This window comes from Stegastes partitus, unplaced genomic scaffold (assembly GCF_000690725.1).
Source record: "Stegastes partitus isolate 25-593 unplaced genomic scaffold, Stegastes_partitus-1.0.2 Scaffold998, whole genome shotgun sequence".
Taxonomy (NCBI): Eukaryota; Metazoa; Chordata; class Actinopteri; family Pomacentridae; genus Stegastes; species Stegastes partitus.
This window is the reverse complement of record NW_007578729.1, coordinates 305-22,448: the sequence shown is the minus strand read 5'-3', so window position 1 is coordinate 22,448 and position 22,144 is coordinate 305. Positions and strand designations below refer to the sequence as shown.

Below are 22,144 nucleotides of genomic sequence, written 5' to 3'. Positions count from 1 at the left end.
AGGTAGATAAGAGCTGAACCTTCCAAGGAAATGCACGAGAATCAAATAACAAGCACGCGTTTTATACACATTTAATAGATTCCAGTTAGATTTAAAGTTCACCTGGTATAGTTCTAGCGTTGTCATCCCTTGCATCCCTGATGTCGTCAGACTCAAACTCGACCACGACCCCGCCGCACTGGGAGGCGTCTGCTCGCTGGGACATTGCCTAGAGAAGGATTGAATGTCAGAAAACAGCTAAACTTTGTGTTCTGTTCTTGTTCCATGACTGTAGGTAATGGCATCTTTAAGGTTTTTAGTTTTTCTAACCTACTTTCTTCTGAATGGCTACAAGAAAGTTTGGACCACTTATGAGTTTATTTACAAATTAACTTACAGGAAAGTAACTCGACAATCAAAAGTCAACGAGGCAATTTTGTAGAAACTTGCTAAAAACACTTTTTTTTTTTTTTTCTGGCCTTCAAATTCATTCAACAAAGATTTGCCCTGAACTTGAACTTGAACTCAACAAACTACTGGTGCCTCTCCTGCATATTTGCAACACTATATTATCCATTGTGCCACATCTGATATCCTTCACATCACTCACAGCAGATTTTGTTTTTCTGAAATATACACTTAAAAAAGTCAGATTGCTAAACAGAGAATTACAGGAATTTAAAATGTAGCTGCCATTAGATAAACCAAACCTGAAAGTAGCCTTACGTTGTTGCCCTGCAAAGCTTTCTGAATGCAGTCTGACAATAATTAAAGTGCTGATGGGTCAGCGAGGGGTCAGTGGTCACCTTGGTTCGGATGTTGCACTCAGTCCTTCCTGTTGTTCCTCGACGGTGTATCTTGTGCCATGTATCCTACATTGGGATGCGAGTCTTTCCTGAGAGCTGGAATTCAAGCCGTAGTAGTTTGAAAGGCTTAATAACATCGCAGTGTTCAAGTGCACCATTGTATGAAAGTGCCAGAAAAGCAGAACAGGCAGAGAGGCAACAAAGGCAGCCAGCATATTCCAAAGCACGTGACCCTCCGGGGGACAATATCACCGTCCACCCACACCACAAAAAGGACAACTGCGTAACGGACTCAAATGACTCAAAAATACACACATGCACACTTGGTTAGCGAGCACACACACACACACACAGTCCGACTACTCTCACACACCCACATGCACTGTTGATGTACAAAAAAAAGTTGCATAAAGGACTCATGCCTCATGCAACAGTCTTTACACTTGCAGGTAGTAGGCTAATATCAGATAGCAAAAGCAGTCCTGATGTGAACGCGATTCACAAGATAACACTGATAAATAACTTGGATGGTAGATGAATCATGAGGCATTGCTTGCACGCACTTTATTTATTTTTTTTTTTACTTAAAAATCAAAATTAATAACATGCTTATCACGGAGCATTCGGACAACTTATCCATCACGTCTCCACTTGTTCCCATTCAAAGCATCGACACCGGAAATTAACTGTTGTCTCCTTTTAATCAAATAACAACACAAATGTGACATTCAGTTCCAGCCCGTGGTAATCTGTGTTTTTCTCAGGGATATTGTCCTGCATTGATTGTTATCCGGCTGTATTTCTTACACCTGTGTAAATACACTGAATTAAGACAAAATTAAAGATTTCATTTAGGAAGTAACTGAAATTACAGCTGCCAAAATGCTACACTAGTCATTTATAATAAATGTCAGCTGTAATGTAATAGGAAGCATGCAGTTTCATACAATACAAAAGATGAAAAAAAAAAAATAACCCAATAACCTTTTTGTTTTTAAATGAATATACGCAGTAAGAAATTATCAAATGACAGCTGGTACCGCTGATGATCACTAATCAGATGAAGCAGCTTAAAATTTCCATTTACAAGTCCCCACTGGAAGCTTCATTTGCATATGGATTTTGATTGTGCCTGCTCTTGATGTAATTCTTCAAGAAGCCTACGAATCTGTAGGAAGCCACGAGAGGGATGGAGACGACCGGAACGACAGACAAGAGCGCACAGATGGCGACGACCCATCCAGGATAGGACAGAACTTCAGCAAGGGGGAAGTACACCTGTGGAGGGGCAACAGAGTGGACAGTCAGTGTTTTTACTTTGTTCATACAGTCGTCCTCAAATGGATTCACACCCTTCCATTAAAGAAAAGGCAAAATTCACAAAAGTCACTCAAATAACTAGAAACTGAAAAAAGTAGTAATAAATAAAAATTTGCTAAATTATAATTTAGTGAAATAAGATGTTGCTTTTGAATTGTGGTTGAAAAGAATAATTCCAAAAAACAAACAGAAAGAGCAGTGGGCTAAAATAAAAACACCCGTCAACAGGTGCAGAAGCCTGACTGAGAGTTACAGGAAAGACTTGATTGTAGTGATTGGCTCAAAGGGTTGTTCAACAAAATATTAGTTGACAGGTCCCATCATGCTTGTTTGCTTGATTTGTATTTTTTTAGTATATATTTCTGTTGAACCACAATTCAAAAGCAATGTCATGATTTTCATTACATTTTTATTTATCATTACTTTTAGTCAATTTCAACTTATTTCAGCCATTTCCTTCTTTAATGGGAGGGTATGAATACATTTGAGGACGACTGTAGATTCTAGACTGTGATGTGTAAATACTGCTCTCACATAATCCGGGTTCCAGGCGTTATACGTCGCCGGCTGCTCGGCCTCCGTCACGACATACGCCACAAAAACCACCAAGAGCAGGAAGGGGCTGATAAAACGCCACGTCGCCTGCCAGTAGATGTTTGGTCTCCGTCCCGTCATCCACTCAATGTCATCGTTAAACCTGAATGGAAACACTTCGTGAAATCATTCAAACACATTATATACAAGAGTAATGATAATATGAATTACGGTAGCACCTATTTATCCCATAGACGTATGCCACAGTCACGATCTCAAAGAAGGCGATGATGAGCAGAGGCATGGATCCCACGTAGTTGTTAAAAATCTCCAGCCAGTAGTTTCCGGAGCCCAACGTAAAGATGAGGGAGATGGTGAAGGCGAGGAGGCAGATTAAGCCTAAAAGCATAAAAAGCATAATATGCTGAGTGATGTGCTGCAATTACAAACACTTCAACTTACACAAAAGTAATTCAAAAGCCCATCTGAAAGTAAAGTGTGCTATTGGTATCTAATGACAATGTGGATTCTGGAGATGGAGAAGAGATGATGAGTGGAGGGAATGACAGTCTTCTTTATTTCAAAGACGTTTTATTGTTCTGTTGCTTGTGTGTAGCGACAAAATCCTAAAACTCAGACTAGTAAAGCCTTGTACTTATTGACCTTGTAAGATTTGCAGTAAACCTGCTTACTGGTTTGAATTATGTGTTTGTATTTGCTCTTCACTTGCTCTGAAGGTAGTTTATCACTGCCGAGCTGGCAACTGGAAGAACAACGCTACAACAGTCTTATCTAAATATAATCGAACACAGAACTGTTTATATATTACAGTCAGATCTTCTCGTGGCTTCATGTCACCACCTTTCCTTCCTGCTTTGGCTGCAGCAGCTGTGTTACTTTTAGCCTGTATTGCATTCTTAAAATTCTCATTTTGGTTCAGTAGGAAACTTTGTTCTTTTTGTGAGAAATCTGCAGCTCTATCGATGTTTAGAATTGGCCACGTGGTGCTGATTATCACCCCTTTCGTGTGATGATGCTCATAGCTAGATTTAGAAACGCTGGATTGACTTTGCTTGTTGGTAACCAGATTAGCGTGACTGCTGGTGCTAGACTTTGTTATGCCAGATAATGAAAACGTTTCCTGCTTTGTAGTACAGGTCTCTGATGTTTCCACATATATGTTTTTGAATAACTAAACAAATGGAAGGTTGGTGGTTCAATCCCTGGTTCTTCCACATGTTTAAGTGTCTTTGGGCGAGACACCCCAAGATGCTCCTGATGGTAGGTGAACATCGTGTAGCTACTGGTGCTAAAGGAAGGTCTAAAGGATGCTATATAAGTGTAGACTATTTACAATGAAGTCCTTCAACAGAAATTAGAAATTTGATGGTTCCTTTCAAAATTTCTATTTTAAAAAAAGGCAAATTTGCTTTGAAGCTACAGATGAGGTTTTTACATGTGACTTCGGTGTAGGGGTATAGTAACCCCTGTTATACATAGACAGTAATAGATGTCTTGCAGCTGGAAAGCAAGTTTATTAATATAGATTATTATCTACACAGGGGTTATTCAAGGAGCTTTAAAGGCAAAGGTACAAAAAAATTAAAATAAAACATGTAGAATGTGAAACCAAAAAAACACCAAATTTAAATATGTAAAAGGTAAAATGCAAAAAACAAACAAACAAACAAAAAACAGCGGAATAAAGTCTAATTAAATAAAATAAAAGACACAAAAATGGTACAGACAACTTGAATGAAGTGCATACAATTTAAAATGTGTTGTGTTAAAAATGTAAAAGACAGAAATAATAATAATAATAATAATATAAAACTGGTTCATGAAAAGCAAATTCTTTTTTTTGTAATGTCAGTATCAGTGCCGTGATTGTAAGTTCCATTTAAATATTAGTAATTGAATTTACCTGTGAAAACCTCCTTCGGCATCCAGGTTGGAATCATGTGCAGGTCCATCAGAGGAGTCAGAACTCCCTGGAGATTTCCAAACATGGAGGACAGACCCAGGCAGAAGAGCATAACAAAGAAGAGCACCGCCCAGACCTGCGATCCCGGCATGTTTATCACAGCCTCAGTGAACACGATGAAGGCCAGGCCGGTTCCTGAGGCGCTCTGAAGGTAGGATGCATGATCACAAAATCAAAAAAAAAAAGGGATTTAGAAAACTGTTAAAAAACTGAAGTTATTGTAATGGACGTACTGCACCTGTTCCAGGAAAGTGTGAAGGTCGCAGGTCTTCAGATCGAGGCTTTCCACCTCAGAGGGATCAGTTGCATTGAGATGGTTTAGCCAATCTTGATAGTTTGCAACAGTTATGTTTTCATCCCCGACGTTAAATGCATTTGTCAACTGCAGTATGTTCCTAAAACATGCAAGGAAAAAAAAAAGAGTTGATATTATTAAGAAACACATCAATTATTAATTCTTGTTTACTCAGTTCATTTTAAGTAAAAATGGGAAGTTATTATTTATAATATTAAAGTGTTATAGTTTTAAAGCATTTTATATTATGAATCTGTTTTTAGTATTTATACTCTACAAAATCAGGTGGACATACCAGTTTTGGCAGGTATTGTAGTTTTCATTAGCTTTAAATCCAAGAATGGCAAAAATAGGAATTGATGCATATATTGATGTAAAACTGTTGACACATCCGACAATCAGGGTGTCCATCTCGCAGTTGTTCCTGCAAAAATGAAATACTTTGTTTTGTACATTATGCTGTCTTCATTTCTTCATTCATAAAAAAAAAAAAGAAAAACTTTTCTCACTTCTGAGGATTATAACTGGAGAAAGCAATGAGTCCTCCAAAGGCCAAAGACAAGGAGAAGAAGATCTGAGTGGCAGCATCCAGCCACACCTGTGGATTTTTCAAGGTTTCCCACTGTGATGAACATAATTGTTAGATGTTAGATTTTACCCATTCAGTCTTGTCATGACATTATTTCAGCAGAAGATCTAACAGCAGACTTACATTTGGAGTGAAGAGATAAACTAAGCCGTCAGCTGCTCCGGGCAGAGTCAAGGCTCTGATCAAGAAGATGGTCAAGACGAGATACGGGAAGGTGACGGTGACATAAATAGCCTGTTGATAAAGTGTGAATGAGGGCAAAGTAGTTCATGTTTTCATAAAGTGCAACCAGAAAGAAATATAGAACCATTTCCTTTTAACAGAGCCCATAGAATTTTGTTTTTGGCATTCACAAGAAAATGTTTACAGGCTTTAATGTTCAAAATACATATTATTTCTCTCAAACTACCAGTTAGTGCAACACCTTTTTTTCAGCCACAACCACTCAATTTTACCTCCCGTCTCTTTAAGGCTTCCATCCCGAAAAGCTCAGTCTGCTCTGATTGGTCAGCTGGCCTGGAGAAAGTTAGGAAACTTTCTCTATGGTTTTATACCATAACCCCAGATCAATCTGTACATGCAGACGTGGCTCTAGTAGTAGCAGCTCTTGTGGGGAAATAATGGTGAACTGGGAGGAAGCATGACAAACCAGCAGCTCGGCAGGTGTCATCGTCAGTGTCGTGCTTTCAGAGAGCACCAGAACATTGCTTTTCCACGTTTTGTTTCCATAAGAGAGGAAATACTTGCATTATCTGGTTGAAATTCATTTTCATATTCCAGGTGGGAGAGCCAATTGAAACAAGAGTTGTCCTGTTGACATTTAAGGTGTTTTGATCGGTTCACAGCTCATGCATTGGGCAATATGAAAGAAAATATTCCACCTTAAGAGTTGCCGGTAGCTGCTGGTTGCCTTTACGCGGCACAATGAGTTAATTTGTTTTTCCCTCTAGTCTACATGAAAAGGCAGCAAAAATTCATTTCATTTTGTTTGAAGACCTCATTTCAGCGCGAACGTCTAACTGTTGACGTCTAAAGTTGGGTTGCAACTCATTTAGTTACAAAAAAATGGCGTCATTAGTCTGCCACATAACGGTCATCTGACTTCTAACAACAACAGCTCGAGGCAATGTGGACATCATCCTCTAGATGCCAGTGACATCTTGTTCTTTTAGCAGATAAATGAGTTGCAACTTTGTGAACTATTAATAAAATCAGTGTAACATTGATTGCTTTGGTCAGTTATAGTTGACTAATTGAACATAAATTTGCCACCGTGGGAGCAGTGGATAAACAATCTGACAAATGAACCACTGCTTGTGCACACAGGCATTATGCAAATTGGTTGCCTGATGATGTAAATAAGTTACAGGGGGGAAAAAAAGCCTGGACCTTAATGAGGCGTTTCAAGCAGGTGTGTAGATGAGTAACAGAGGAGAAGCAAGGACTCCAGAGGCAGTGGTTTTAGGCAGGTGAGAAGCTAGAACAACCTATTCTGGTGTGGACTTTGAGTTCCAGAAGTCTGGAGACATTTGCATGAACAAAAAAAGCTGTAACGCACCGTTGGAAAAGGAAAACCCACAAAGCATCTTTAACTTGGTTGCACTTAAAGTTTTGTTAGTGTGTAGATTGTTTTGTCAGAGAGCACAAGGTCAAAGAGGCAAAAACACTTTCTGTCACTTGATTATTAATCAAGGAAAGTGAATGCTTCATACTTTTAAATTCCAGCCCATTTTTCCTTTTTAATGCAAAGTCAACTAGAGTGCATAATAACTGGTAAAAAACATAAGAAAAAACAAAATTGCTGAACAACATTATTGGTGCACCGCTTTGGCTGAACTTCTTTTCCTCTTTATTTTGTTTTTCTGGCAACAGATTTTTCTTGCTATTGAATTTTTAAATTTTGTGTTCGTAACTTGCCGGTGGGGGCACCGGAATCTTTCTGTGTGGAGTCTCCATGTTCTCCCCGTGCAGCGTGGGTTCTCTCCGGGTTCTCCGGCTTCCTCCCACACAGTCCAAAAACATGTTGAGGTTAATTGGTGATTCTAAATTGTCCGTAGGTGTGAATGCGAGTGTGCTTGGTTGTCTGTCTCTAAGTGTAGCCCTGTGATAGACTGGTGACCTGTCCAGGGTGTCCCCTGCCTTCGCCCTAAGTCGGCTGGGATAGACTCCAGCCCCCCACGACCCTAGTGAGGCTTAAGCGGTGTATAGATGATGGATGGGATCTTGCCGTTGATGTAAAGTCTACGTTAGGATGCACTTCTCCCTTTCTACCTTTAATAACTAAGGCTGATAAGGCAACTGTAGTTCTACTTAGACTTCTATATTTCATATTCTAGCTTGACTTTTAGCTCATGTGAACCTGTGTGAAGGAAGTCAATGTTACTGTGAGGATGCCAACAGTGCAATTGCAATTAATTGTATTTGGGCCATAGACTGTATCCAACAGATGGGTGTATAAGCGATCGCAACCACAACTTTGTAGACCTCCATGTTTATCTTTTAAAACTGGACATAATAAATGAGCAAAGTGTCTGACTTAAAGAACCTGAAGATCTACAAGGTATGTGAGAAAAGTTCCAGGACTGGTGTCACAAAAGATATAATTCAAACACAAACTACAAACTACAAGTTTTCCCACGTCTACAAAGAGATCCTGTGACGTTTGCTTCGTTCAGTGCACCAGAAGAGGTGAGAGTTGTGGCAAGACAAGTCGCGGCTATACTTCACCATGACAACACGCCTGCTCACAATGCCCTGAGCATCCAACAGTTCCTGGCTGAGAAGAACATGTTGGAGCAACCTCCCTACTCACCCAACCTGGGGATTTTTTCCTCTTCAAGGAGACGCATTTTGAAGATGTGGACGACATCAAGATGGCTGTGACGATGGTGCTGAGGAGGATCCTGGAAGAATCCTTCCAGGAGTGCACGGCGGCGTGAAGGCAGAGAAGGCTGGGAAAGTGTGTTAGATTCCAGGGGGATTACTTCGAAGGGGAAAACTGGTAGTTTGTAGTTTGGATTTGAAATATGTATTTTGTGACACCAGTCCTTAAACTTTTCTGACACACCTCGTATGCACAGTGGAACACTAGCACCCTATAGATCAAGGCAAGGCAGCCCTCAAACATAACCACCTCTATCATCTGTTTTTCACCAACTCAAGCCATAACTTGCAAACTGAATACAATGCTGTATTTGAAAAAGCTTGAAGTAGGGTCAGTTTCTCATAAATTTGTTTTCTTTTTGCATTTAGAGGAGTAGTTTGCATGTTCTCCACGTGCAGTGTGGGTTCTCTCTGGGTTCTCCGGCTTCCTCCCACACAGTACAAAAACATGTTGAGGTTAATTGGTGATTCTAAATTGTCCGTAGGTGTGAATGCGAGTGTGCTTGGTTGTCTGTCTCTAAGTGTAGCCCTGTGATAGACTGGTGACCTGTCCAGGGTGTCCCCTGCCTTCACCCTAAGTCAGCTGGGATAGACTCCAGCCCCCCATGACCCTATTGAGGATTAAGCAGTGTATAGATAATGGATGGATTTAGAGGAGTAGCCCCCTGCTGGTCGTTAGAAAGAATGCAGGTTTGAGTAATCTGGGCTAGTTGATAAAATCAATAAAATAAAATCAGTTTCAGGTTTGTATTGAACTAAAGCAACCATACTTCATGGCAGTACACTAAATTTATTTATGTTCAGTCCACCTGCACCTTTAATTACACCTCATGTAAATACTGTAACTCTGTTACTTATTTAAACATTCTGCTGAATTCATGCACTGTCACTTTGCACCTCTGAACCATTTTAGCCCCTTATGTACATTACTTGTTGTCACCACAAAATCTATTACATTTTTATTTTATGCATCCTATTTTAACGACCACATGGCTGCTACTACTATTGTACAGTTGTTGTTACTGTTCCGTGTCCAGCTGCTCTACTTGCCCTAAATTGGCCCCAGCAAACAAATAAAGTCAGATATTTGTGTTTAAAATTGAATTCAATTGAATGCTTTACCTTTCCAATAGTCTCAATTCCACGTATGAAGCCGATGTACACAAGGCACCAAGCGGATGCGAGACACAACACGAGCCACCACTCTATGGACCCACTGGTCTGGATGTTCGGCGTTATGTTCAGTGTTTCATGATACCAAAAGTAATTCACCGGTGAGCTCTTCTCACATTCACTTATATAGCCTGTAGCAAACAGATTATTAACATTATAACTCACTGATGGGACTTTCTGTCTTTTTATGTTGGTTATTATCCATAAATGATGTTGCCATGATGTAGAAATTACCAGTATGATTCAAGTTTACTGGACAGTTCCTCCAGGGAAGGGGATCCTGAAAGGAGTGGAAGAAGTACCAGAGGATCCAGGCCAGGATCATGTTGTAGAACATACTAACAAGGAAGGACACCATCATGGAAGCAACACCTGTGGATAAGATATAGACGTTTTACATGACATTACCATTTCTGGTTTTCTTTAATTAAGTTCACTGTTGCCCGACCTTCTTACCGAGACCTCCCAGATATGGTGAGATGGAGTTCCACACTCCAACACTTCCCAGACGGAGCCGCTGTCCGATGGCCAGTTCAATGTGCAGCAGTGGAAGTCCCTCCAGCACCAACGCAATGAGATAAGGAATCAGAAACGCACCTATAATTAGACAATAAACACCAAAACAACTCACAAGTGAATTTTTTTTTTTCATTAGGTAGTTGACGTCACCTTTAAAGCAAACAGCTTTGTTGCCTTCATGTTTGAAGGTCATTCACTTTCCGTTCACTGGGCATTTTATTATCACCACGCAGAGCTTTGTCAACACTCAGACCAAACATCACACATAGTGGAACTGTTGTCCCTTCTTGTTTGACCGTAGACTTTGCGCTCAAGTGTATAGAGTAGTAAAAACTTTTGTCTCAGTTTTTAAATGGTTCAAGTATCCATGATTTATAGTGAGTTATCCAAGTGGGAGCTGTCATGAGAAGATCAAGCACAGCTTTGAATGAAATAGAAGATACAAAGAGTGCAGCAGTTACTCGTCACATGAAAATTATTTGGATTCTTTTTTTAGTGCAAATCCCAGAAACCTTTGTGCCCAATTTGTATGTAATGCTCGGATACATTTTGTTTGTTTGGCTGTGTAAAAAAACAAGCTCCTATGTCATAATGTATTTATTCATAACAACTTATAAACTATAAGGACGTTTCTTATTGGTTCAAGAAAAATCCCATAGTTTACGCTGGTAGAATCATTCAGAAAAGAGTTGTGTGTTCACTGTCACGCTACAACTAAGATGCTTTCTCTTTTGGGAGAGGTGCTTCACAAGTTCTGCCTTTTAATGTACTGCAATAGGGCAATATTCACTAACAACAACTCAAAGCATTCCTTGTGCTTTTTAAGGTCATGACAATCATAGCAGTTTTGTTCGTTTTTTTTAAATGTGGCCCGTATCAGATTCCCCTGTGAACAGTCCTGAACTGACCTACAAGTATATAATATCAGTAACATCAGGCATCACATGCAGCAGGTTGTACAGGACTGAAGCTGCACTGCAAAAAAAAATCTGACATGCATCTGATTTAGGGCCGCATATAAAAATAGACCAAGTCAGAACTGAAAAAAAAAATCACACAAAAACATTTTGAGCCAAATTTGAGATTAAAAAAAAATAAAAAATCTGATCAGGCCACTTTTACCTGCAGCATGAATGAAGCCTTAGATGGAGAAGCAAATGAAAGACGGTGAGGGAAAAGACTATTCACTGAGACATGTTGAAAACACATGTGGAAATTATATTTAATATGTAATTACCCAAGTTGTATTCACTGATAAGTATTTGGCAGTTAATTTTAAGTATTAATGAAGATTCTTTGCCCATTTTTGACAAGACACATCGTCAAAAAGTCATATTTCTTAATATTCAGAAACATGAATAAGTCTACCCTAGAAAATTAAGACAATTGCATCATGAAAATCGAAGTAAAGTCATATTTGCATTATATCTGCAGCCTTGTTTCACTGTCAGTCAGGAATAAATTCACAGGATCCTGGAAAGGAAAGTTAGATAAATTATTTCAGAGGAATGATTATTCTTTCAATTAAAGAGCAAAAAAAGCTTTCTACAGCAGAATTAAGAGCAGTTATTACACATTTCTGCGAGAGAGCCTTTACATAAGTGCTGAAAAATGTTGGAAAACCCAAACGCCAACTGGACTTTTTGTGCTTTACATAATGGCACAAAATCTTCTTACCTCCACCATAGGTTTGACACAAATATGGAAATCTCCACACATTTCCAAGTCCCACAGCAAAACCTATGCAGGTTAGCAAATATTGGAGTTTATTGTCCCATTTTGGCCTTTCAGTGATCTCTTTCTCCTCAGCACCGCCATCCTCTCCCTCCGTCATTTCATTGCCATCCTCTCCCTCCATCATTTCTTTATCTCCTGTCATTTTTGGTGTAATTTACAAGACCAGCACAGATCTTTTAGTCTGACGTGCATTCGGTCTACAGAGAATGGGAGGACCTGGTGACTTGTTTGTATCAGGAGACGAAAGGGGCGACGTTTGCTTTATCAGCCTCTTGTTTCTTGTTGGCTCTTGAAGCCGTGGGAACAGTGAGGCTTGTTTAATAAAAAGCCTTTCTCTAAAGCGGCGAGATATGATGCTGATAACGGAGGCAATAACGGTTGATTGTAACACGGTGCGGGGTGAATAAAGGAACCCAGGAAATAAAGCTGTGATAGTGCACATGCAGTTTTTATTTGTCACGTGATGCGGTTTACATTACAGTTATTGCCACACAGTCTGAGTTATTTTCATTTAATAGTAAATACACTGGGGGAAAAAACAACACACACACATCTTGTCTTGTGCTGAATATCTATTCTGTATCGAATTCATGCAAAATACTGTCAGCCACATCTATTACTCCTAACTGGAAATCAGAAGGCACAGAGTGAAGTCACAACTTTAGAATCAGAAAAAAATACAGAAACTGGAGCCTGATGTGTTCCTGCCAATATGTAAATAAAAACAGAAGCTAAGAACTGCTACATGTTTACTCAAAGATCCAACAAAGCCTGCAACAAAGGATGTATGTTATGTTCTGAATGCGCACAAAGATCTAAACCAAAATCTTGCAGAAATGCATATGAGCTACAGAAGTCCAGGGATTTAAATATTAATTAAAACATATCAGTTTGTCATTGCCTCAAATAGGTGCCACGTTTAAAGAGTGAACAAAGGGTTCAAAAGAGGACCAGAACAAGAAGTTGAAAGCAGAATTTCTAAAGGGTTTTACTGCAGTATATTTCCAATTGCCACCTGCTGCCTAAATTTCATGTTTCCCTTGCATAAATGAAGACATTTCCACCACAAATTGATGCAGAAGAGGCACAAATGGGTGCATAAAAATTCACCAGAATGCAGGAAATGAAGCATTTGATGCTCAAAATTGCCCGGGAGACAACAACAACAACAACAGAGCCCCTATTTACGGCCGTGACAATGTGCATCTGATTTAATCAATATTTAATTCACTTCTCGAACACGCAGCACCGTTGACGCGTCACAACAGTGACCCCAGCTGGACAGATGCATGTACCTTCACTGTGCGGCTTCCCTCCCGGACAACACCTCCTCCCTATCTTAGAATCTAATTACTTAATCGCATGATGGATTACGGCTGTCAGATCACATTTAACTCCACCGAAGCATTGACCTGTGAAATCCGTAGTAGACAGAAGCTAAGAAAAGCGCTGCGATTTTTCTTTTCTTTGCAGACATTAAACACAGAATGCAAGCTGGTTTTTTAAATATAGCAAAGTAAGTTATTGTCAGCTGCTCACCTGAGACATAATATCAGATACAGACCGTCCTCATGCAACAGAGATTAAAGAACAGATGACACTAAACTGTCCCTAACGGTGCATACTATGTTCCCTCAAAGCAAACATATTCCACAATGTCATTAACACAACAAAATGCCCCCTAATATGATTGCTCATGGAGAATCTTTGGGTCACTGGGTTTTTAATGTGCTTTTTTTTCGAGGTTTAAACCTTAATTTTTTTAAATTAGTAAGGGAATTAGTTTGGGGTTGTTAACTTTAACATTTATGTTAGTTAGGTTAGTCTGGCTACTTTATCATATCAGATTTTATTTAAATTTAGTCCAATATATTATCTAGATTTTATTCACCCCTTCTCCTTTTCTGTACAAATTTCCAGATAGCAACTACAGGCACCATTAAACTGGGATTCCCGGCCAGTATGAAGATGATCACATGGATCCAGTCTGGGTAAGACTTTTCTTCCAACATCGGGAATTTCTCCTGCAAAGAAATTTTAAAAAAGTATTTTGAGTTTTTAATGAAGCTCCATCTGCATAATTTTAGGGTGTGAATAAGTTTCTATTTACCGATTCAGGATCCCAGGTTTTGTAAAGGAATGGTTCAGTAACTATGGTGATGAGGTAGAAGATCAGGATGAAAAGCACAATCAGCGGGCTGATGAATCTCCACGATGCCTGCCAGAAGAAGCTGGGTTTGTGTCCGATCATGAACTTTATATCATCGTTGAATCTAGGAGAATAGCAACACACACACACACTGCATTGTCAAGACAACAGAACAGCAAACAAGCGTCTCTTAAGTTCAGCAGTGCCTTAGTCGGACCTACAGGCATTCTGAAGGACATTATTAATCACAGAAGCAGTTGAGATAAATCATAAGTGACCCTTATCTAGCAGCTGTGCAGAACTTCTATTGTTATAATACCACCGCCATGCATTTTATAAATCATGACACCATCTTTGTGCAGGGCTTAACAGACAGCAAACAGAGTAAAACATAATGCATTATATGTCACCTGTCTATCCCATATATGTACACCACTGAGACCATCTCGCAGAATGCAATAACCAGCATTGGGATGGATTCTCCATAGGCGTCGAAGAGAGAAAGCCAGTAGTTCCCTGAACCCTGCAGGAATATCAGACTCACCAGACAGCAGAGGCCACACGTCACACCTGAAGAAAAGAATCGATGCAATGAGGCTGTATGCTTACATTTGTTTTTTATAGGCACAAAAATCCATCCATCCATTATCTATACACCGCTTAATCCTCACTAGGGTCATGGGGGGCTGGAGCCTATCCCAGCCGACTTAGGGACAGGTCACCAGTCTATCACAGGGCTACACTTAGAGACAGACAACCAAGCACACTCACATTCACACCTACGGACAATTTATAATCACCAATTAACCTCAACATGTTTCTGGACTGTGGGAAGAAGCCAGAGAACCCACGCTGCACGGGGAGAACATGCAAACTCCACGCAGAAAGATCCCAGTGCCCCCACCGGGACGCGAACCGGCGACCTTCTTGCTGCGAGGCAACAGTGCTAACCAACTGCGCCACCTTGCATAGGCACAAAAATGAAGGGGCAAAATGTATAGTAGTATGTATGTATAAGAGACTGCAGAAAAAAACAACTTAACCTCCTCTCTTTCATTTCTCATAAGTTGCCAAGTGTCGCGCATTGAGTTGAGAGGCTACCTATCACTAATATGGCTACACTGGATGCAGGATTGTTGATAGTTTGTTCGATTTGCAGCTGAGAGGTTTTAAAAATAGGTTCAATAACATCAGTGTCTCTGACTCTCTGCTGTGAGGTTATTATTTACTCTCCGATGTACTGCTCCAATTAGATGGAAGTGAAAATGACTTCCTGGTGATGCAGACAAGGAGTCTCATTGTATTTCAAAATTCTCCCAAATGTCTCTTATCCATCATTATCTTGTTCATTTTGGCCTCATGGCTTTGCAGCTGGAACTGACTGAGTTTAGGCATGTTTTTACAGGTGGACATTTTTTTTTAAAAAAGGGTGGCCGTGGGCTGAAGGGATTAACTACAGTTGTGAGGAAGTGTGTCTGCCCTTGAAATTGTAATTGTTGTTCAAATATTCTACATATATAGCAGCATGATGTAATATTGCATCAGGTGTTTCTTTTAGTTATGTAGGCACACGCTGCAGCAGAACTTTTCTTTTTGTTTTCCATTTAAAATGATAAGCTGACACAAGTTTAGGACTTCTAACAAGATTTTAGCCATAAATTTCTGATTTTAAAACCCCCTCCTGTTTTTTTTTAAAAGATTGTTTTAAGAGCACCATTCAAATATTATTTGTGCTTATAGTCATTCGTGTAACATGCCATTGAGGAAAAGGGTTAAAAATGTGAAATTCCAAAGCAACACACTTTGTTTAAACGCCAGAGTAGAACCTTACAAACGATTTTAAAAAGCTAAGATGTACTTGGGGCCTAAATAACTGACAGGACATCCTTTTTCAAACAGTGTTGAATCTGGATTATTTCATTCATTCACTTCTTAATCAGAGTAGGGATACCAGCAGTTCTAATTTACAAACATTCTAGCATTCAATGCAGGAAATTTTATTTTCTTTGATTAAGCTAAGTCACAGAAATAAGGTTAATGGCTTTTTGTTGGTCCGTTTAACCGTTAACTGCCATAATCAGCATCTGCTACAAGTCAGATTATTATTATTTTTTTAAAGTGTTGGAACTCAAGAGTCTCTGGCACTTGTACGCCAAAATACATTCACACACTCTGACCTTCACTCACATGCGCTCAAAATATGTGCATAGTGTGATGGGAAATGCTCCCCAAGTGTAGATGAACATCTCATTATGCATAGGTTCAGTGAACGCAGCCTCAAGTATGACTTTAATTCCTCCAATCAGGAAGTGGCTGCATAAGACACCTGTTGGTCTGTGTTCATCCTAAGAAAGACGGACGTAGCACTGAAAAATGAAGCCAACCTGGAAGGGTCAAACACCTGCAATACCGCTACATCTGACAAGTGCTGGCACTGAGAAGCTCTGACTCCCATAGAGCCCAGTTGTAAACATGAAAACTCAGATCATGAAAAAAAGAAGTGATCACAGATCACGAAATACCGCATTCCTCCAGCTCAGGATTTTTTTCTTATTAGTTTTCATAATCAAATTCAGAGATCAGGTGGCCAATCTGAAAATAAATCAGTACTGAATTTTTAAAAAATCGTCAACATTTTGTGGGGCAAGGGGCGTGGCTGGCTTGATTGACAGTCGGCAGCGACCATACAGACGAAGCCAGCAGAAGGCGGTAAATGTGGGCGGGCAGAGAGGGCCCGCCTCTCAATCCATCTGACCAATCGCTGCTCCTATGGCTCCGCCCCCCTCCGACGATTTTTGCTCCAAAAATCCAAGATGTCAACCAGGAAGTAGCAAAACCCTGGCTTCATTTTCTCAGTGCAGAAACCAACGGGTGACGCCTCGCTAGTTACATCCATCTTTTATACAGTCTATGGATAAAAAGGTCAGTGAACACACCAGCAGCCGGTATATGTGGGCGGGTAAAAAGGCGTCGGCTCTCAGTCAGTCTGACCAATCACTGCTCTCCGACTCCGCCCTCTTTCATTCTTTTTTTTTTGGCTCCAAAAATCCAACACCTCAAACCAGGAAGTAGCAAAATCCTGGCTTCACTTCTCTGTACTACCTCTGTAGTGATTGCATGATGTTCTAGTTTCAATCAGATGTGTTTGCTTAGCCCGTTGTTGTCCTACCCATCGTGTCAATGCCTCAAACCAGAGGTGGTTTTCCTGCTCCGGTTTCTTTGCTTTGTGATTCTCTTCTCTCCCCCCCCCCTTTTTTTTTTCTTCAGTGAAGCAGGCTGCCATATACTGGGGAGACTGGGAACCTCTGAAGTCCAAACACGATGCATGTAAGTGAAGCCCACTGGGACGTGACTATGGTTGGCACAACTGTGAGGGTTGCGGTGGTACCTGAGGTGTTTTTTATTTTTTAAATCCTAGTTTCAATGATTTTTAGTTTAATCATTAACACAAACCTGTTTTTAAAAGACTTTCAGAATTCTCAAGAGTCACCCGTGCAGCAAAATACTTTCTATGAGTTTCTGTTGCAAATGCACAAAATGTTCCCACTGTAAAGTTTTGTGAAATTCGCTTTAGGTCATTTATTAATGAAAAATGAAAGAATAGATGTGAAGTTACCAGTTACTGCTTCTTTTGGCCATGTCTTGGGGAAGACTTTGAGGTCTTGTATCGGTACTACAATTCCCTCCAAGAGCCCGAACATAGAAGACAGGCCAAGACAGAAAAGCATTATGAAGAACAGGACGGACCACAACGGCGACAGAGGCAGCTTGGTGATGGCCTCGGTGAACACGATGAAGGCCAGACCAGTCCCTTCAACTCCCTATAGGCCCGGAAAACATGTCGCAAAACATGATATGGATCATTTGAAAATTACTTGTAGATGAAGCTGCTGTCTTGATCTTGCACAGACCAAATGAAATCTTACCCCACTGAGAAAAGTTTCCATGTCGCAGGTTTTCAGATCCATCCCTTGAATAACGTCAGGGTAGGTTTCATTAAGACTTTGAACCATCTTGTCGTAGTTGCTGTCAGTGATGCTGTCTTCAGTGAGGTCAAATGCGTTTAGTAATGCTAGGATGTTTCTAAAACCCCAAAAGTAATCAGAGTAAAAAAAACAACTTTCAGGTAAATGTCTTCCTGATAGAGAAAATGTGTGATCAGATAAAATGTATTGTTGGACAAAAAGGCGTAAACATACCCAGAAAGACAGTTGTCAAACCTCTCTGCTGCTCTGAAACCAATGATGGTGTAAATGACAGTTGCAGCGAAGATGGACGTGAAGCCGTTGATGATGGAAATGACCACTGCATCCACTTTGCAGTTGTTACTAGAAGGTAAATGAAGTGCGATGTAATTACCTTTTTAGTATAACTAATGCGTTTTAGAACAAAATGCCAAACTTACTGCACTGGGTTGTAGCTGGCGAAGGAAACGTGGGCACCAAAACTCACAGAGAAGGAATAGAAAACCTGAGCGCCAGCATCCAGCCATGTTTTTGGTTTCCCCAGCTCTGTTAACTGAGAGAATTTGCATCGTAGACAATTACGGCTCAAATGGCCATCATCCATTATGTGAATCCAATGCTATGGCCCCACCAGATTTTGACTTAGTTAAATAACTGTGGGAGATTTTGGGTGTTCAACTACATTCTCTGCCGTCATAATTAAAACAGCAAATGAGGAAATATCTTTTGGAAAAATGAGGTTCAGTTCCTCCACTAGTGTTCTAGAGACTTTGGAGAATCAATGCCAAAGTGCAATGAAGCTGTTCTTTTGGCACGTTTTGGTTCAACGCTTTACAAAGCTACCTTCATGTTGGTTTTTCCTTCAATTGTTAACTTTTTTGCACCACTTCAGATGGAATGATAGTTAAGGATTAAAATGGCTAGACATTCGATTACTAGTTCGCACCAGATGGATACAAATCTGGTTTCTATTTCAGTAAAAATGGTATCCAGTTACTTCCAAATGGCATCAAAACATATTTTTATTATTTGGGTGTTCAATGCATTCTTGTTATCTGAAGTAAATAAAAAAAATAAATAAAAAAAAGCAACTCACATCTGGTGTGAAGAGAAACTTGATTCCATCTACAGAGCCCTTCAGAGTCAATCCTCTGATCAGAAATACAGTCAGCAGCACAAAGGGAAGGGTTGAAGTCACATACACAGCCTTGGGGGGAAAAAATGGAATATTTACAGAGTTATTGTTTAGATGAATGAAAGTGTTGTGTTTCAGTGTAGTAGACACTGTGCCGTACCTTCCCAGTGGTCTCAATCCCGCGAATTGTGCAGATATAGAGCAAAGACCAGGCACAAACATGACATAGCAGTATCCACCACTGCAGCCCACCACCCTCGTCTATGGTTGGAGTTGTGTTCAGAGTTTCCCTGTACCAGAAATAATCCACGGGAGAGCTCCTCTCACACTCTGTGACAAATCCTGACAGAATTTACAGCATGTGTCACCAAGGCAAAGAGTTTTCCAACATCACTTTCCATTTTTGCCAAAGTACATCATTAGTTGCGGCACTACCTGTTAAATTGGCGTTCAGTGGACATCGGCTCCAAGGCAGTGGGTTTTGGAATGAGTTGAATAAGTACCACATAATCCAGGCAATGATGGTGTTGTAATAGAGGGCTATTGTCAAACATATGAACATGGATGCGATACCTGTCAAGCGAAAGGTTTTATTTAAAGCACATTTCCTCGAGTGTTTTGCAAATATTATGTAATCTGTTGCTTACCGATGCCAGCTAGACAAGGATGGATTGCAGCCCACACTCCCACATTGCCCATTCTTAAACGCTGGCCGAGAGCAAGCTCAAGATAGAGAAGCGGGATTCCTTCAAGAACCATCAGGATGAGAAACGGGATTATAAATGCACCTGCAGAAACACAACAGATAATGTAAATGGTCGTGGTGACAGTTAATCTGAATATTATTTTTTTAACACTGAAGACTTTATAGACTATAAAAATACAACACCTTGTTGTTGATCATTCAGGAAACGTGAGCACATGTGGAGACTCTTGCTCTTCAGTGTCCCATTTTTGATCAATCATGTTAAATTTTCTCGCTCATTTGTTTCTATGTTTGTCTCCTCTCAACCTGCAGTTCAGCCAAATATTCACAGATTGTTTTTGTCAAATTGTTGGTCGCAGCTGAGACACTTTTGGCTTCTCACTTGCGATAAGAAACAGATTTTTTTGTTTTGTTTTAAGGGGTCTGGTTAAAATAAAACATGGAGAATAATGTGGTTTTAATGAAATATCATGATTTTAAGCTCAGATTTTCTCTCCTCTGTGGTTCCCTGGTGGTGGAGTTTTTGTTCAATCTGCTGATTCCCTCTCAGTCTTTAAGAAAAGACCCAGCTCTTCACTGAACACCTATGCACTTGACAGACTGGAAAATAAAAAAAAAATGAAAATTTCTGTTGCCTCCCACACAGCCTGCTATTGGCATCAACGCCCTAACACACTTGAATTTGTTCTATGGCACTTATCTAGATTGTTTTCTCCTGACTAGATCCTTGCTTGTGTTGTATCCACTCGCAAATGTATGTCGCTTTGGATAAAAGCTTCTGTAGAATTGTAGATTTGCTTAACTTTCCAGACTTAACCGATGTCACATGATGCATGATTAGCTCAATTGATGTTTGAAATTTGAAAATTTAGTTTTTACAGTTTCTGTCGTTGGAAAATGGTGCAATTTTGAGGGTTTTTTTTATTTTATTTTATTAAAAAGAGTTACCATGCCTTTCAAACTCACTGGGGGGTTTAAAGGCTCAAGGCAGGCTGGTTTGCAAGAGTATAATGTAAAGGCAAAGCAACTATTTCACCATGCAAATAAAAACTATGTAAAAATTCAAATATGCTCATGTAAAAACATTTCTAAAATATACTCTTTGTAGCATTAGCAGGCAGAAAATATTTTTAGAGAGCTTTTCTGTTACCACATAAATGATGCAGAAAAAATATAAATGTAATGTTAACATGGATTGTACTGGAATCATCTCCTGTATTCTTCTAGCAGGTCTGGATTGGATTGATTTTCAAAAAGCATTATTGAAAATGGTGGGCTTGGTGGGTAGCACCGTCGCCTCGCTAGAAGATCCCCGGTTAGAACGCCTGGGATCTTTCCACGTGGAGTTTGCATGTTCTACCTGTGCAGCGTGGGTTCTGTCCGGGTTCTCTGGCTTCCTCCCACAGTCCAAAAACATAATGAGGTTTACTGATGATTAGCTGTGAATGTGCTCGTTTGGGAAAGGTGGGTTAAGCAGTGCATAGATAATGGATGGATTATTGGAAATAGTCAAACCGTGAACATGTTACTTGCCTCCTCCATGACTCTGACACAGGTAGGGGAAACGCCACACATTTCCGAGCCCCACACAAAACCCCACGCAGGTCAGCATGTACTGGGCCTTGCTGCCCCATGACGGTCTTTCTCCAGCCTCGGCATCCTCCAGCTTGTCCAGCTGCTGATGGGACAATATCCTGTCCTCCAGGCCCGGATTGGAAAGTTTTAGCTTCATGATCTGTCAGACACTGTACTATTGTAGTGGCACAGTGGTGCACTGTAGAGTGGTGGAATGTAAATCACAGCTCACACTGTGAGACACTGTGTGCTGGGTGTCTGTAATAGATTGACTAGGCTGTGGTGTCAGAGCGTCAGCTGGAGGTGTGCAGCCCTTTGAAGCAGAAGCTGAGCAAGAATACACTGTCAGCTCGTGTCTTATCTGATGGGGAAGTGCCACTGCACAGAAGTCACTGTTCTTACGGGGCTTGCTGGAGAAAAATATTTTTAAAGGCTTTATTATATGATCCATCTTGAAGGACAAAAACTGATGTTCTCATTTGTTTAAAATGTTATGTAGCCAAGGGCTGGTATCAAACCTGAGTGCTTGATGATCAAAAAATCATTTTGGTCTAATTGCAGAAACTCTTATAGTGTGAAATCCATCCATCCATTATCTATACACCACTTAATCCTCACCAAGGTCGCAGGGGGCTGGAGCCCATCCCAGCGGACTCAGGGTGAAGGCAGGCAACTTTTCAGTAGAGTCAAAAAAAAAAAATGAAAAAAATAAATAATAAATCTCAAGCTGTTCTATTTGGAAAAAAGTAGCCCTGTTTATCTACAGGTACAGATCATTCACAGGTTGGTGTAAAA

The 22,144-nt window shown here is 40.1% G+C and overlaps 2 protein-coding genes across 2 annotated transcripts; both read right to left on the bottom strand.

The window, feature by feature from the left end:
• Positions 1-91: 91 nt before the first annotated feature.
• LOC103366959 (sodium-dependent neutral amino acid transporter B(0)AT3-like) lies at positions 92-11,961 on the bottom strand. Its single transcript, XM_008294833.1, has 13 exons — positions 11,760-11,961; positions 10,020-10,160; positions 9,798-9,935; positions 9,513-9,694; positions 5,631-5,741; positions 5,428-5,540; positions 5,214-5,342; positions 4,862-5,018; positions 4,564-4,768; positions 2,879-3,038; positions 2,640-2,802; positions 1,950-2,063; positions 92-208 (listed from the first exon to the last, which is right to left on the bottom strand). Exons 1-13 carry the CDS (start codon positions 11,959-11,961, stop codon positions 92-94), a joined length of 1,932 nt encoding a protein of 643 aa, XP_008293055.1.
• A 1,741-nt stretch (positions 11,962-13,702) lies between these two features.
• Positions 13,703-21,506, bottom strand: slc6a19b (solute carrier family 6 member 19b). Its single transcript, XM_008294832.1, has 12 exons — positions 21,308-21,506; positions 19,716-19,856; positions 19,504-19,641; positions 19,229-19,410; positions 19,030-19,140; positions 18,374-18,486; positions 18,168-18,296; positions 17,895-18,051; positions 17,585-17,789; positions 14,379-14,538; positions 13,930-14,092; positions 13,703-13,843 (listed from the first exon to the last, which is right to left on the bottom strand). The coding sequence occupies exons 1-12, from the start codon at positions 21,504-21,506 to the stop codon at positions 13,703-13,705; spliced, it is 1,839 nt and encodes a 612-aa protein (XP_008293054.1).
• Positions 21,507-22,144: the final 638 nt, after the last annotated feature.